General features: G+C 37.1%; 1 protein-coding gene across 3 annotated transcripts in view; it reads left to right on the top strand.

The window, feature by feature from the left end:
• INPP4B (inositol polyphosphate-4-phosphatase type II B) overlaps nt 1-17,744 on the top strand; it is a 965,936-nt gene that overhangs the window by 757,221 nt on the left and 190,971 nt on the right. For all 3 annotated transcript variants that reach the window (XM_043973131.1, XM_043973128.1, XM_043973129.1), the window contains one exon: nt 15,475-15,652. In XM_043973131.1, coding sequence (XP_043829066.1) covers nt 15,475-15,652 — 178 coding nt within the window. The remainder of the gene's footprint in view (nt 1-15,474; nt 15,653-17,744) is intronic.

Here is a 17,744-nt window from a genome sequence, read left to right as displayed (position 1 = left end):
AGACCTGACAAATATTCCCTTTGGCTTTCTTAAGAATGTAACAGGGGCAGCTAGGCGCGCAGTGGATAGAGCACCAGCCCTGGAGTCAGGAGTACCTGAGTTCAAATCCAGCCTCAGACACTTGACACTTACTAGCTGTGTGACCCTGGGCAAGTCACTTAACCCTAATTGACTCACTAAAAAAAAAAAAAAAAAGAATGTAACAACCGGGGCAGCTAGGTGGCTCAGTGGATAACGCACCGGCCCTGGATTCAGGAGGACCTGAGTTCAAATCTGGCCTTAGACACTTAACACTTAGTGGCTGTTTGACCCTCGGCAAGTCACTTAACCCCAATTGCCTCACCAAAAAGAAAAAAAAGAATATAACAACCACAGAACATTTTACTGACATTCACTGAGATGAGGTGAGTTGAATCTCATGTTCAGTAATACTGAGCAAAACAAAAGGGTTTATGCCAGTCTCTTAAAACTGCATTTTGGAACTTCAAGATTTCCACAGAAGTGAGAGAGAGAATGCTTAAAGCAACTTCTTTAATTGGCATGTTTTAACTCACTCAAAGGAAAGTGTTCAGTTGAGATATAGGAATGGGGAGAGAGGTTGGTCAAAGAAGGAGGTAGACAAAAACAGGTCTGGAGAGGCAAAGCTACAACCAAGCCTCTGTAGGATAAAGATCTGGGCATGATTCAACCTGTGGAGGGGAGCCTTAGCCCTGAGTGACATGGCTTCAGACCGCAGCAAGAGAAAGAGAGGGATCCATAATCCACTGAAAGAAAGCCACCTTATGTCTGGTGCCCACATTATTGCAAGGCTTGTCCTCTTACTTTTTTGGTGAATAGTTGACTGGGTTCCATCCCACAAAACAGAGCAGCTCAGAGGAACAGAAGAGCACCCGATGTTTTATAGGGAGAAACAGGCTCTCACTTAGACATATCAGATTGCTTTCCCACCTCCGATGTCACAGGGGGACAGGCACCAAGAGATAGCTTTAAAGCCTGAATGCCTCTGGTTTTTCATACATGTTTATGCATATCTTTTGTTTGCACATCCACTAAATTTGCCCCTGTATCCTTCTCCATCTGTCTTCCAAAGAGTCAGCCCTTATAACAAAGTATCTTTTTAAAAATAAAATAAAAAGAATAAAAGGAAAAAAAAAGCAAAACTTATTAATATTTAATACTTATTTATTTTTCTATTTATTTGTTTATTTTTTGTGGGGTGATGAGGGTTAAGTGACTTGTTCAGGGTCAAACAGCTAGTGTCAAGTGTCTGAGGCTGAATTTGAACTCAAGTCCTCCTGAATCCAGGGCCAGTGCTTTATCCACTAATTAACTGCCTCCACAATATATATATATATATATATATATATATATATATATATATATATATATATATATATACATATATTTTTTTGTTTGTTTGTTTGTTTTTGTTTTGTTTTTGAGGGGCAATGGGGGTTAAGTGACTTGCCCAGGGTCACACAGCTAGTAAGTGTCAAGTGTCTGAGGCCGGATTTGAACTCAGGTACTCCTGAATCCAGGGCCGGTGCTTTATCCACTGCGCCACCTGGCCGCCCCCACAATATATTTTTTAAAAAAACTTAAATTGCATATGATGTTCCACACCTCTCAGGTGACATTACATGGGACCCCTCACCTCAGCAAAGAAGGTAGATTTCTTCTCATATTTCTTCTTTGGACCCAATCTTATTCTTTGTAATTAGGCAATATTCACTTCTAATTCCTTTATGGTTTCTCTTTTCATTTATGTTGTTGTAGCATGCATGTTGTTTTCCTAGGTTTCTATACTTCACTTTGCTTGACATAATTCAATTTGTTGATGTATTTTTAATAACAATAATAATAATAATAATAAACATTTTTATTTAAAGTTTTTAATTCCAAGTTCTCTCCCTCCTTCCCTTCCTTCCTCCCTTTCTTAAGGCAATAAGCAATAGGATACATGTGCAATTATATAAAACATTACCATATTAGTCAATTTGTATAAGAAAACTTGAATAAAAGAAAAAAATGAAAGAATGTGAAAAATAACATGCTTCAATCTATGTTCAATAAATATCAGTTCTTTCTTTGGGGGTGAATAACCTTTTGGGATTGCCTTGGATCATTGTATTGCTGAGAATAGTTAAGTCACCAACAGTTCTTCATCACACATTATTCTCTTACTGTGCACAACATTCTCCTGGTTCTGCTCACTTCACTGTACTTAAGTTCACATAAATCTTTCCAGGCCTTTCTGAAATCATCCTGTTTGTTATTTCTTATGGCACAATAATATTCCATCATAGTCATATACCACAGCTTGTTTAGCCATCCCATTGATTTCCAATTCTTAGCCACCACAGGAAGAGTTGCTATAAATATTTTTGTACAAATAGGTCTTTTTTTCTCTTTCTTAGTCTGTCTTTGGGATCACTTGATATATTTTTAAATTTTTCTTTATATTTGTCATCTTGCTCATTTCTTACAGCATACTAAGTAATAGTGTGTTACCTTTATGTACTACAAATTGTTTAGCCAATCTCCCAATTGATGAGCATCTGCTTTGCTTCAAGCTCTTTACTGTCACAAAAGTGTTGCTATAAATACTTTGGTGTATATGTACCCTTTCTTTTTCTCAGTGATCTCTTTGTTGTATATATCGATGGAATCTCTTAGTCAAAATGAATATCTTAACTACTTAATTGGAATTATTCAAAAATTGCATTCCAAAATGTTTGTGCTAATTCACAGTTCTCCCAAAAATGTCTCTCTCTTTGCATAACACCTCCAATATTGCGTAGTCCCATTTTTTTCATTTTTGCTCATTTTCCTTGTGTGAAGTAAAACCTCTGGATTTATTTATTAAATTTATATTTCTTAAAGTTTTTATTTGGAGTATTTTACCATCTGGTTGTTAATATTTTGCAATTCTGACAATTGCACCTAACTTCTCACCACTTCTATTCACACATGATTTTGTTTTTATATTGTTGTTAGTTTTCTATTTTTCTTGGATACAGAAGCTTTTTCAAAGATAATTGAGGTAAACATTTCTAATAAGTTAAGGGAATGGGGGGAATTTCCATAAAAGAGAATAGAGTGGGAGGACTTAAGGTACGTTAAGATCCAGGTGTATTAAATAAGGACTTCTGTTAAAAGTTTATTTTCTGTCAGCTATTATCAGCTATTTTCCTATTTTCCACTTCTTTCTTTCTCTTCCTTTGTTTTCTAGATTATTGTCTTTCTATAGTCTTTGTATTGAATCCATCCACCTAAATCCTTTTCAAAAATAGGCATGTAGATTTGATTTTGATCATCTTATCAAATTTTACAGAGAAAGAAACTGAGGCCCAGGGAAGTTAAGCAACTTGGTCAAGGTTATCCAGACCAACTCCAAATTAATTGCTCTCTTCAGCGCATCAAGATGTCCTTATTGTTTAGTTTTTTCAGTCATGTCCGACTTTTCATGACTCTATTTGGAATTTCCTTGGCAAAGATATGGGAGTGGTTTGACTTTTCCTTTTCCAGATCATTTTCCAGATGAGGAACTGAGGCAAACAGGGTTAAATGACTTGCCCAGGGTCGCACAGCTAGTAAGTGTCAGAGGTTGGATTTGAACTTGGGATGATGAGTTTTCCTGACTCCAGGCCTGGAATTCTGTCCACTCTGCCACCAACCTGCACTGCCCCTCCTCACTCCAGATATCTCTAGAGAGGCATTAATTATTATAGCTAGGTCCCAATTAGCGTAAATAATGAATAATGTGAAGTGCTTACATGATTGAATTCACACTATTTGAAATTATGATTCTATACGATATGGTGATGGGTTCCAGCCCAATGGAAATATGTTATGTGAATTTGAGTATTGTGACCTCCTCAGGGAGCTCATTATGTGCATTAATCGGGACCTTAGCTTAAAGGTTTCTGAAGCTGTGTTATCAGTGGAGGAATATGGTATTTTAGCACAGACACTCATTTGGGAATACGTTAGTGATCTTGAGGCAGCAAGACCTTGAAATATTCATGTATCTCTGGCATATTTGAGTTTGACGATGAGGGTAAGAGAGAGAAATACCTTCAGGCATGCTGTCATTTGTTTTGATTTTGTTCATGTGTCCTTTCTTTTGTCAGCCTAAGTTAAAGAGTCTCGTAAACTTATTGAGGCTTCTGCTACAACATTTTGTAATAGTCTATTTGTAACTCTCATTTTCAAACCCAATTCTGAAGGAAAAATGTTTACACGCACCCAAGGAAACATATTTACAGGACAACTGAGGCAAAAACAAACAAAACAAAACATGTGTATTGAGAAGTTGATAAAGTGAAAAATAGATTCTTAAAGTCTGGGTTGGGATTTACATTGATTCCAAATGCCTTTTTAATTTTTGAGCTCATAAGATGTTTGTGTTTTAATATGACAATAATCATTGCTATTTATATAATGGTTTAAAGTCTGGAAAATGCTTTCCATTCGTTATTTCATTTTAACTATACAACAACTTTTTTACATGATTAGTACAAATGTTATTAACCTTACCTTGCAGATAAAGAAACTGAGGGTCAGAGGTGAAGTGATTTGTCCAGAGTTGTGGACTTGTCAGAGTTAAAATTTGATCTCAGATCTTCCTGACTCCAAATCTAATAATTTACCCATTGTACCAGATTGTCTTATTGTAACTATTGTGACTACCTTGTTCTTATCTTGTTTGATGAAACAAGTATTCTGGGATCCATGTGTAGGTAGGTGAAGTGACTACTGTTTATAACTGAATAAAGTATTGGGATATAAGATAATCTTCTGATTACCTCCTGAAAGCTGATTCAAGGAATGGTATGTTACTGCATCCTGTTCCTACATGATTTGGATTCCCTCTGCTTGGTCTCTATATTTTCAAAGCTTTTCATTTCATATAGTTTGGAGATTATGAGTTTTCAGTATGCTGTTATATACTTAAAATATACTTAGATTTTTATGGATCAATTTTCTCTCTGAGTAATAGTTGGCAACAGTTTCGTCTATAATGATGCCCTAGTTCCAGTTTCTTTGAAAAATTTATCAGTACATTTTGAGGATTGCATTTTTGTTTTGGGATTTGTCATCTGGTTGTTTATGAAGAAAAATGAGTCTCTGGTGCATAATAGTTCTCTTTCCTTGGTTGAGTCTTTTAAAGTATCCAACAGATACTAAATGTTTAAAACCTGCAAAAAGCCATGTTTTTGCTTCAGAGCCTCTATCATATTCTTGTATAAATAGACATTGGTCATTGAGTTCATGCCCCTTAATAGGAGTATCCTAAATAGTTCTTTTGGGGATTGAACTTTTAAATCAAATATGAGATAGATACCTATACAAGACAGTTATCTTGATGTCCACTAACCACCCCTACCTCCAAGCAAAACTCAACCCACTTCTTCTCTTGAGTACTGACAATAGTTGGGCTTTACTCAAAGACCCAGCTTTTAAAAATTATTATAAAGTCTTGGGGCTAATCTAAAATTATTTCCCTTCCTATGGAGGGTAAATCACAGCCAGCCACTAATATCTCTTTTTAAGAACATCATTTTTATTCAGTTGTTTCAGTTGTGTCTGATGTATTGTGGCCCTTTTGGGGGTATATTTTTTAAAAATAAAGTATTTTATTTTTTTCCCATTACATGTAAAGATAGTTCTCAACTTTTGTTTATACAAGCTTTCCAATTTCAGATTTTTCTCCCTCCCTCCGCTTCCTCCCCCCTCCCCATGACAGCAGGTAATCTGATATAGGTTTTATATATATATATATATACACATACACACACATAATAACATATATATATATACACACACATACACACACACATAATAACATTAAACATATTTCTGCATTAGTCATGTTATAAGAGAAAAATCAGAGCAATGACGAAAAACTTCAAAATAGAAAAACAACAGCACCAAAACAGAAGAAATAGTATGGTTCATTCAGCATCTATACTCCACAGTTCTTTTTTTTTCCCCTGAATTTGGAGATACTCTTCTATCATGAGTTCCCTGGAACTCTTCTGTACCATTGCATTAGTGAGAAGAATATAGTCCATCACAGTAGATCAACACTCAATGTTGATGATACTGTGTACAATGTTCTTCTGGTTCTGCTCATCTCACTCATCATCAGCCCTCACAGGACCTTCCAGGTTTCTCTGAACTCTTCCTGCTCATCATTTCTTACAGCACAATAGTATTCCATTGCATTCATATACCACAACTTGTCCAGCCATTCCCCAATTGATGGGCATCCCCGTAACTTCCAATTCCTTGCCACCACGTAAAGAGCAGCTATAAATATTTTTGTACATGTGGGTCCCTCTCCCCTTTCCATGATCTCTTTAGGAAAAAGACCCAAAACTGGTATTGCTGGGTCAAAGGGTATGCACAGCTTTATTGCCCTTTGGGCATAATGCCAAATTGCTCTCCAGAATGGTTGGGTCAGTTCACAGCTCCACGAACAATGCATTAGTGTTCCAATTTTTCCACAGCTTCTCCAACATTTATTATTTTCCTTTTTTGTCATTTTAACCAATCTGATAGGTGTCAGGTGGTACCTCAGAGTTGTTTTAATTTGTATCTCTCTAATCATTAGAGATTTAGAGCATTTTTTCATATGGGAATAGATAGCTTTGGTTTCTTCATCAGAAAACTGCCTGTCATATCCTTTGACCATTTCTCAATTGGGGAATGACTTGGTTTTTTATAAATTTGATTTAGTTCCCTATATATTTTAGAAATGAGGCCTTTATCATAAGTACTGGACATAAAAATTGTTTCCCAGCTTTCTGCTTCCCTTCTAATTTTGGATGCATTGCTTCTGTTTGTACAAAATTTTTTTAATTTAATGTAATCAAAATCATCCATTTTGCATTTTATAATATTCTCTATCTCTTGTTTGGTCATAAACAGTTTTCCTTTCCAAAGATCTGAAAGGTAGACTATTCCTTTCTCTCCTAATTTTCCTATGGTATCACCTCTTATGTCTAAATCATGTATCCATTTTGACCTTATTTTAGTATAAGGGGTAAGATGTTGGTCTATGAGGGGTATTCTTGGCAAAGATACCGGAGTGTTTTTCTATTTCCTCCTTCAGGTCATTTGCCAGATGAGGAAACTGAGGCAAACAAGATTAAGTGACTTGCCCAGGGTCACACAGCTAATAAGCATCTGAGATGAGATTTGAACTCAGGAAGATGAATCTTCCTGACTCCAGGCTGACACTATCCACTGCATCCCCTAGCTGACCAAAGAACATTTTAGTCCTATAATATTTGTAAGTAGGTCTGTAATTAGACTTCATGCCCAGGAAAACTTTTTCATTGGCTATCATTTGCATTTAAGAATCACTAAAGTGTGATATCTTGCAAAGAGAAAAATCTCTTTATTTCACTTTTTATTTCCTAAGAAAATGTCATAATAATAACTGAAATGTATAGTACTTTAATGTTATTTCTTTTGCTCATTTGAGGATCACAATAAACATGCAATATCCTATAGGTATTATTACCACCAATTCATAGATGAGACAAATGGAAACTCAGAGATGTTGAAGACTTGGCCACGCTAGCAACTAGTCCCAGGGCTTCCTGATACAAAGTCCAGAATGCCATCAGCTATGCCATTTTACTTCCACTTAAAATAATTTGTAATCACCTATTAACACAATACCTTTTCCTAGATGTGAAGCTAACACTTAGTTCAGCAGTTAGGATTTGCATGATTAAGTTTAGTTTTATCTAATATTTGATAAATTCAATTCAAGAAACTAATCTGGCACTGAATATGCATCAGGGACTATGCCAAGCACAGCAGAATATGGTAAGGTAACTAAGAAAGCTTTATGGTCTCATGGGGAAGTTAAAATTGCATTCATGTGATGCAAGTTAGGATAGGAAATGTCATAAGAAAGGTATAAATTAAATAATAATAAAAGCTAGTGTTTACATAGTGCTTACAGGTTTGCAAAGCACTTTACATATGTCATCTCGTTTGATCCTCAACAACCACTCTGTGTGGTAGGTGCTATTATTATCCCTGTCTTAAAGATGAGGAAACAAAGACCGTATCACCATACATAGTTTTGTATTTAAAATGCCTCCTGCTTTTTAGCATTGTTATGGCTAAGCTTGAGAGTGCCTAGAGGAAGGCATCCAGGCTGATGACGGGCTTCAAGGTCATGTCATTCATTTAATGATGGATCAAAAAGTGTAGGGGATATCCAACTTGGAGAAGAGAAGGCTCAGAGAAGGTGTGATGCATACAAGTAAGCAAATGAAGGGCTATTACATCAAAGAGTGTCTAGACTTGTTTTGTGTGGCCCAATGGGCAGCATGAGGACCAAGGAGGAGAAGTTTTTTCTTCTTTCTATTTTTTTTTTAGAAGTAGAAATTTCAGAGAGACTTAGCCTTCTTGTAAGAATGAGCTTCTTTTTTTAAATTTAATTTTTTTTTTTTAGTGAGGCAATTGGGGTTAAGTGACTTGCCCAGGGTCACACAGCTAGTAAATATTAAGTGTCTGAGGCTGGATTTGAACTCAGGTTCTCCTGACTCCAGGACTGGTGCTCTATCCACTGCACCACCTAGCTGCCCCGAAGAATGACTTTCTTAATAATCAGAGGCATTGAGGGCACCTAGGTGGCACAGTGGATAGAGCACCGGCCCAGGAGTCAGGAGGACCTGAGTTCAAATCCAGCCTCAGACATTTAATATTTACTAGCTGTGTGACCCTGGGCAAGTCACTTAACCCCAATTGCCTCACCAAAATAAATAAATAAATAAATAATCAGAGGCACTGGAAAGTAGAATGAGCTATATAGGTTAAGAATTCCTTTCATTTGACATCTGTAAGGAAAGGTTGAATGGGTACTTGTCAGTTATATAGGTAGGGTATCCTTTTTCAGATAGCAGTCAGATGTGATGACCACATGTCTCCCCATAATCCCTGAATTCTAAGATTCTATGATTCCTAGTGACTTCCAGTCTGAAGAGTAAGGCCTCAGAAGTTGGGTGGAACTTCCAAATATTGCAAATTTACAAATTTGGACTCACTTTAGAGTTTCATGCCTCTATAAAGTTGGACTTAGCTATATTCTTTTTATCTGGATAATTTAATTGTGTCCATAACTGTGTCTGTAACTAAGAAATAGACCACATGTTTGAATAAGAAGGCACTAAACAGGTGTTTGAATATTTATGAATACTCAGAATTATTTTGTGAGTTGCAGTAATTTCCCTCCATATTACCTATTTTGGGTCTGGATGCCAACATAGTCTTTTATTGCGAAGATGAATTTTGAAGCCTCACTAGGTAAAATGTTCATCGTTAAAAGGATGAAGGAAGCACAGGTATCTGGGCCTGATGCATTAACTCCACTCCAAAGAAGCTTCATGACATCCCAAGCCCGAATTATGCCTCTGTCCTATTGAAGTAATTGGAGAATATATGAAGGAGGAAGGAAACACAGAAATGATCTAGTGGAATGAAAAATAAAACCGGGACTAATGGAAAGAGAGTCAGAATGAAAGATGCTGAACATGAAGGAAAATAGAAAGTTGGATCGAAAGAGAGACAACAGAGCTGGGGTTAGGTAGAGTTGTATCTATCATCTTTAGTCCTAATAAGTTTTACCACTATATGAAAAGACCAGGAGTTTAGGAAACAGCAAGTATTGGCAAGAAATATAGTTAAAAGAAATTCTAAAAGCAGAGAGGGAAGTCTAAAGCCAGGATGAAATAAAAAACAATAATATTAGAAATGTCACCAAGTGAAGGGAATAGTGGAAGCAGGGTGTTTTTTGTTTGTTTTGTGGATGCAGTTTTAATAGATAAAAGCAGAATTTGATATGGAGGCAGAAGGTAGTCACTGGTGGCAGGAGTCAAAGAAAATGTCTTTAGAGTGGGGTAAATGTGCTTAGGAAATGACAGGTGTACTGGAAAGGAGACCATAGAAAGAAAGTGGCAGACTGTTATAGCCCTAAGCACTCTTCCTTTTGAAGAGCTTGCTGTGGGGGGATATGTCAGTTCTAATAATAGGACGGTGAAAAGGCAAGTCTTGATGATGGAAGTGCACACAAGTGAGAAGGAATCATCGAGCACTTCACAGTCCCCTTTTCTCTACCCTGACTGTCTCTGGTGGACACTCTGCTCTCCCTGCCCCAGCTACTCAGCCCTTAAGTCTTGGACCAGCAGGTGGGTCCACCTTCTCCTTCACTTTTACGGTTCCTTGCAAAGAACACTGAATGAGTTGATGAGAGAGAGTCTTTGATGCCTAGGACTATAAATCCAAGTTTAATGAGAAAAAAGGGGAAAAATCTTTTCCCAAGTCTTCAACATTGTCTAAATAAATAGATATTATTTACAGACTTGAAGAGCAAAATTAAATTCTGTTAAATAAAAATAGTAACATAAATAAATACCACTGCTAGGTCTTATATCCCAAAGACATTAAAAAAAGAGAAAAGGACCTATTTATACAAAAAGTATTTATAGCATCTCTTTTTATGGTGGCTAGGAATTGGGAATCAAAGGAATGCCCATCAATTGGGGAATGGCTAAACAAGTTGTGGTATATGATTGTAATAGAATTTTGTGCTATATAAAATGACAAGCAGGATGATTTCAGAAAAGTCTGGAAAGACTTATATGAACTAACGTAAAGTGAAGTAAACAGAACCAGGATAACTTTGTACACAGTAAGAGAATATTGTGGGGGGAGCTAAGTGGCATGGTGGATAAAGTACCAGCCCTGGATTCAGTAGGACCTGAATTCAAATCCAGTTTCAGACACTTGACACTTACTAGCTGTTTGACTTTGGGCAAGTCACTTAACCCTCATTGCCCCACCAAAAAAAAAGAAAGAGAGAAAAGAGAATATTGTTTCATAAAAAATGTGAATGACTTAAACAATGATACAAGACAATCCCAAAGGACTAATGATGAAGCACACTATCCACCTCTAGAGAAAGAACTGATATTGATTGAACACAGACTGAAGCATGCTATTTTTCACTTTTTATTTCATTTTTTTCCTTTTATTTGAGTGTTATTATACAAAATGACTAATACGGAATTACTGCCTCAGGGAGAGGGGAAGGGAGGGAGGGAAGGAGGGGTAGGATTTGGAACTCAAAACTTTAAATAAAAATATATTTTTTTAAAATAGTAGCATATAGTGCAGCTAGGTAGAGCATTGGATAGAATACTGGCCCTGGACTCAGGAGGACCTGAGTTCAAATCCGGACTTAGACACTTGATACTTACTAGATGTGTGACCCTGGGCAAGTCACTTAACCCCAATTGCCTCACCAAAAAAAAAAAAAAAAAAAATATATATATATATATATATATATATATATATATATATATATATATATAGTAGCATACCCTGTCCTTAAAGACCTTGAATTCTACTGGGGGAGACAATTGGGTTTTTCAGATATGTAAGCATAAGACTTATGCAAAGTGATTTCAGAAAAGAGAGAGTAATTAAATACTTCACTGGGATGAGTAGATCAAGAAAGAATGGCATCTTGGCCCAAGGAAGAGAGAGACACTAAAAGGTAGAGATGAAGGGGAAATGGATTCTAGACATGGAGACAACGAAGCTTTCCACTAAAAGCTCAGTGCAAAAAAAAGGGAAACTTGGCAGGTGAAAGTGATTTGGATGCCAGGGGAAACTAATCATTACTTTGGCTCTGTTTTCATTTTCATCCTCTTCCCCTCTCTTCCCCTCCCTAATAAGTTTTATGTGTCACTTACCTTAATTCACATGACAAATAAAGTGAATATCTATCTCTGTATATGCATATACGCATGTGTATGTATTGTGTATATGTATGTATGTGTGTGTGTGTGTGTATATATGGATGTCAATCTAGGTAAATGGGTATGAGAGAAACAGAATAAGATAAGTAAATGAAGAAAAGATTTTTTAAAACCCATATAACCCAAAGTTTGTAGAGAAAGAAAAAGTAGAAAACAGGAATACTACTATTTAGGAACTTTTTCAAGTGAAAGTCAATAAACGTTCATTAAGCTCATCCTATGTGCTAGGCACTATTCCAAGCTGGGAATATAAAGGCTTAAGAATAATAGTAACAATAAAAACAGAGCCCTAGATCTCAGTAACTCAAAGGCTAATGGGGGAGCCATATCGCAAACGACTATGTACAAAGCAGATAATTTAGAGAGAGGCTCAGAGGGAAGGTGTTAAGATTAAGGAGGACTGAGAAAGACTTCTTGCAGAAGTTGGGACCTTAGCTGAGAAATGAAGTGAGCCAGGGAAGTCAGGAGGGTAGAAAAGAAGAAGAGAAAGGAAGTTCCAAGCATGAGAAACAGCCAGTACAAATGTCCAAGGCTGAGATATGAAATGTTGTATACAAGAAATAGTGAGCAAGGAAATGTTACTAGAACTCAAAGTATGAAGAGGAGAGTAAGGTACAAGAAGACTGGTCAGGTAGGAATTGGCCAGGTTATAAGGAGCAATGAATGCGAAACAGAAAATTTTACATTTGACCCTAAAGGTGATTGATTAGAAGCTAGTGGTGTTTCTTAACTGGGGAAGAAGGCGGGAATTGATATGGTCAGATTTGTGCTTTGGGAAAACCAGTTTGACAACTGAATGAAAGATGGATTAAAGTAGGGAGAGACTTGAGGCAGGGAATAAAACTAGAAGGTATTGCAACAGTCCCAATGATGGGGAACTGTGTCAGAGTAGTGTGGATATAAGAAATAATATGAAGGCAGAAATGACAGAAGTTGGCAACTAATTGAGTATAAGGGAAGTGAGAGAGTGGTATTGAGAATATCTGGGGTGTGAGTCTGGGTGACTGGGAGGATGGGTATACCCTTGTAGTAACAGGAAAATTAGGGAGAGAAGAGGATTTGGGGCCATGTTGTGTTGTCTATGACAGGACTTCCTAAACTTTTTTTCCACTTGCAACCCCCTTTTTTACCTGAGAAATTTTAATGCAGGGGCAGCTAGGTGGCACAGTGGATAAAGCACCGGCCTTGGATTCAAGAGGAGACCTGAGTTCAAATCTGGCCTCAGACACTTGACACTTACTAGCTGTGTGACCCTGGGCAAGTCACTTAATCCTCATTGCTCTGCGCAAAAAAAAAAAAAAAAAAAAAAAAAAGGAAAGAAAGAAAGAAAAAAAAAAATGACATTTATAAAGTACTTACTATGTGCCAGGCACTATGCTAAGCATTTTAGGGAAGCTAGGTGGTGCAGTGGATAAAGCACTATTCCTGGATTCAGGAAGACCCTTTATTTAGTACCTGGGTGACCCTGGGCAAGTTACTTAACCCCAATTGCCTCACAATTAAAAAAAAAAATAGAACTAAAGAATCTGAAAGCAGATTGAAGCATATACTTTTGGAGCACCTGGGTGGTGCAGTGGATAAAGTACTGGACCTGGATTCAGGGGGACCTGAGTTTAAATCCGACCTCAGACACTTGACACTTACTAGCTGTGTGACCCTGGGCAAATCACCTAACCCTTATTGGCCTGGAAACAAAACAAAACAAGAAATGTTAATGCAGTCCAAGGTATGTGTACATAGGTATACATAAAATAGGTATATATAATCTTTTACTGTTAAATATTTTGCAATACCCACATTCAGTTATATGACCCCACATGGGGTTATGACCCACAGTTTAAGACATCTGGTTTCATATATCTAATACACAGTTGGAAATGTGAGACCGGAGATTAAGAGAGAACTTAGGGCTAAAAAAAATAGACCTGTCAGTCATTTCCAAAGAGATAATAATTAATCCATAAAAAAACTGATGAGATCACAAAATTACATAGTAGAGAGAGAAGAAAGGGCCCAAGACAAAAACAAAAACAAAAAAACAAAACCAAAACAAACAAAAAACCCCAACACTGTAGAATATCCACAGTAGAAGGTTTGAAATATATAGACTATTCCATCTCCTATCTCTGTGACTTTGCAAGGCTCCCACCCATGCTTGAAATAGCATTCCTCCTAACCTCAACACCATAGAATCCCTATTTTCCTTCAAGGCTCAGCCCATGTGCCACTTCCTTTAGGAAATCTAGTATGATCCCGCCAGTTTTAATGGTTGAATCCATTCCTTAATACTTTGGATTTTCCATTGTTGCTGTTCAGTTATTTTTCAGTCATGTCCCTGTTTGGGGTTGTCTTGGCAAAGATACTGGAGTGCTTTTCCATTTCCTTCTGCATCTCATTTTACAGATGGGGAAACTGAGGCAAATAGGTTGAAGTGACTTGTTTGGGGTCATATGGCTAGTAAGTGCCTAAGGCCAGATTTGAACTCAGAAAGATGTCATCCTGACTCTAGGTCCAGTACTCTATTCAATGTGCTATGGATACACACACATGTAAACACATACACATGTTATAGACACATGTGTGTATACACGTAGTATGTATATACTCATATACATTTTACTTTTCTTTATACCCATTATTTTCCTCAACAGAATATAAATACTTTGAGGACTACTTCACTTTTCTCTCTCGATCCCAATCATAGATAATATAGTAAGGACCAAAGAAATGTTTGTTGAGTAGCTGAAAGAAAGAAAGAATGAAGGAATGAATGAATGAATAGGTATCTAAGTGAGAAGCATGTCTTTATGCTTTCTCACTGGAATGTCAGTATGTTTCCATTGCTGGGTAAAACTGGACAAAGTTCAGTGAACTGGAAGTAATCCCTGCTCCTTATTATTTACATGAGTTGATTGCTGATATATATGTATATGTGTGTATGTATATATGTATAAATAAATACACATGTATGTGTTTATATACCTGTATGTATACATACATATATACACATACATATATGAATATGAACTGTCGGACATTTAAAACTTAATTGCAACTTTGTCTGGAAAAAAGGAGTGAACCAAGTCCCTGCTCCCACACATGCAAATGTCTGTCTCTACCAGTTAGGGAATAACAATGTAAGGGGGAAGCCAAAAGGAGCATGCTTTTCTCTTTGGTCATTAATTGGCCATCACAGGTCTCCACAGATACCATTATTGGCATTAGATTGCTTTCCTTGACCCCACCCCACCCCAAACTCACATCTCTTGCTTGGTAGTAGAATCTCCTCCTCAAACCAGAGTTTTTTGTTCTTGGGACTAATATTTGGAACACCAGGGGGATAATTAGTTTTAGATATACGTACTTAGTGAACTTAGCAATGAAGAAAGCTCTTGTCCAGAATTTGCACTAGGATTTTGCTGCTATTGTTGTTTATTACCCATCAGCTAGGAACCCTTTTTAATAAAATTTGAGTCAGGTTCCTTCTAAAGTGTGGGTGCACCTACTGGTCTCTGGTCAATGAGGAATGATGACAGCTAGGTTTTCATGGCCGTGCTATCCATTATTTGGGGCAGCAAAGATCTGGAGCTCTCATGTAACTTCATTTTTCTACTTCTTGTTTCAGTACCGGATACCAGTTTATTTACTATTCACCCGAAAACACAGCAAAAGCGAAGGAAGTTCTCAGCAACATCGATCAACTCCAGCCTCTTATATCAACCCACGCAGACAGGCTGCTTCATTCTGCCAGCCGACATTCTGCCGACAGCCTGAAGAATTCTTTAAAGATGCTTTCAGAAAAAGTAAGATTCAAATCGTTGCTAGAACATAGCATGCTGGGGGAAGGAGGGGAAATAGAATAACCAAATACCTACTGAGCTTTCTTTCTGTGTGGATTGCCAATCATAGCAATGGGGAAATGTTAAATATGCTCGTTTGAAAAAATAATCTTTAAAGCATTACTGAAAGATGAGAAAGGGACTAGTCCTTATACCTGATTCAGATAGTGGGAGTATTTTTCCCCATACGGCAAATGAAACCTGGTAGAGACTCATATTTCTTTTCTTTTTTCTTATCATTAATGTCTTTTCTTTCCTTTGGTCTTGGCTTTGGTGACATGAGTGGATTCACATCGGAATCTTTTTATTAGTTTTATTCCTTTCCTAGGGTGATCATCCTAATTGACTAAGTATGAGCAACTCTGTATGAAAATAGAAATGTCTTCACACTCAAAACAGAGAAATGAAGGGTGCCTTACTTTTAATCTTTGCTCTGTTAGTGGCTCAGGGCCTATCTTTTAGCTGCTGTCCAATTCAGGTTTTCCCTCTACCAAAATAGGTTAGGCTATGTACCTACGAGATAGAGGTCAGATATAAAACAGATTTGAGATCTGGAAGGATCTTTACATATCATTTAGTCCCCCCCCACCCAATCTTTTCCATATGAGGTAACTGAGGCCCCGCTAGGGAATGTGACTTGTCTAAGGTCACACAACTCTTAAGTAGCAAAGCTGGGATACTAACCCAGGTCCCCTGACTCCTTTGCTTTCTGCTATACCACATTAATAAATATTAATTTAATGTTGGAGAAAATATTGAAAAGCAAGATTTTCTACCAGAGCCTTCCACAGTTGCCTGCAGAGATTAGAAATAGCCTCATGAGACACATGAAACTACTGGAACTCAGGATGTCTGTTTCAGGTCTTCCTGAAAACCTAGTCCAGGAAACATCAGCAAGGAGCAGTAGTCAGATAAGACCTTCATCACAGGGGAGGCTAAGTGATTTGTAGAAGGTCATGGAGCTAATAAGTAGCTGAAAGGAGATTCTAACAAACTTAGGTCCTCTCTCTCTCTGACTCCAGAGCTAGTTCTCTTTCCACTGTGCTCCGTTGATTAATGTTCACATAATGTTGGAGAAGCTATGCAAAGTAGAGCCTAATTTTCTAGTAGGGACTTGTATAATTGCCTTCAGAGATCAAAAACAGTCTGCCACTAACAAAATATGTGCTTCAGGTCTCCCTGAAGACTGTGTTTTAGAAACATCGGCAAGAAGAACCAGTTTAGAGGAACTGCCTGTAGCAGACAGAGGTTCCTAAGGAAAAGAGAAATGTGAAACTAGCCTGATGAAGTGGGAGTGAAGTCAGGTATTGGACTGCATTATAATGAAGAACATATTTTTGTGGAGCATCTTTGGGGAGAAAGCCCCTGTGGAATGGCATCCAAGGGAGCTTGTTGGGTTGGGAGAAATGGCACCAAAACAAGGTTCTGGTGTAATTCTTGATAAACCTTCCCCAGCAAATTACTGGGCATGTGATCCTTTGAGTTATTCAGACTTGCTTATCTCATTGGTGACTTGGGGATAATAGTACTCAGACCAAAGGATAAGATGATCTCAGAGTTTCAAGCATTTATTGTGAGCTCATTTTTTTGTTCATTTCTTCATTTGTTTGTTTACCTTGGTTATTTATTATTTTAGGTGTGTGGCACTGGGGATAGGCACTGGGGTTGCAGAGATGAAAATGAAACAGTCCCTGCCCTCAAGAAGCTAGTGCTCTATTGAAATGGTAGAGAACAGTAAATAACATGAAGTAAATGTAAATGTATGTTTGCATGTATGTATGTATTTATATATGCAAACACGTTTTCATTTTGTTTTTTGCATCCCCATTGCCTACCATAGTGCCATACACCTAAAATAATAAATGAAGGAATGAATGAATAATTGAAATAAAATGTAAATATATATGTGTGTGTATGTCAATTATAAATATATATGAAATATATTTTAAATATATAGTAAAATTGTAAGTTGTAAATATGTGGTGTATGCATATATATGCATACATATGGTGTATGAATATAAGTGTGTGTATAGTATGTGTATTTGTTTGTGTGT

The sequence above is a fragment of the Dromiciops gliroides genome, chromosome 6 (assembly GCF_019393635.1).
Source record: "Dromiciops gliroides isolate mDroGli1 chromosome 6, mDroGli1.pri, whole genome shotgun sequence".
NCBI lineage: Eukaryota > Metazoa > Chordata > Mammalia > Microbiotheria > Microbiotheriidae > Dromiciops > Dromiciops gliroides.
This window is presented reverse-complemented; position numbering and strand designations above follow the sequence as displayed.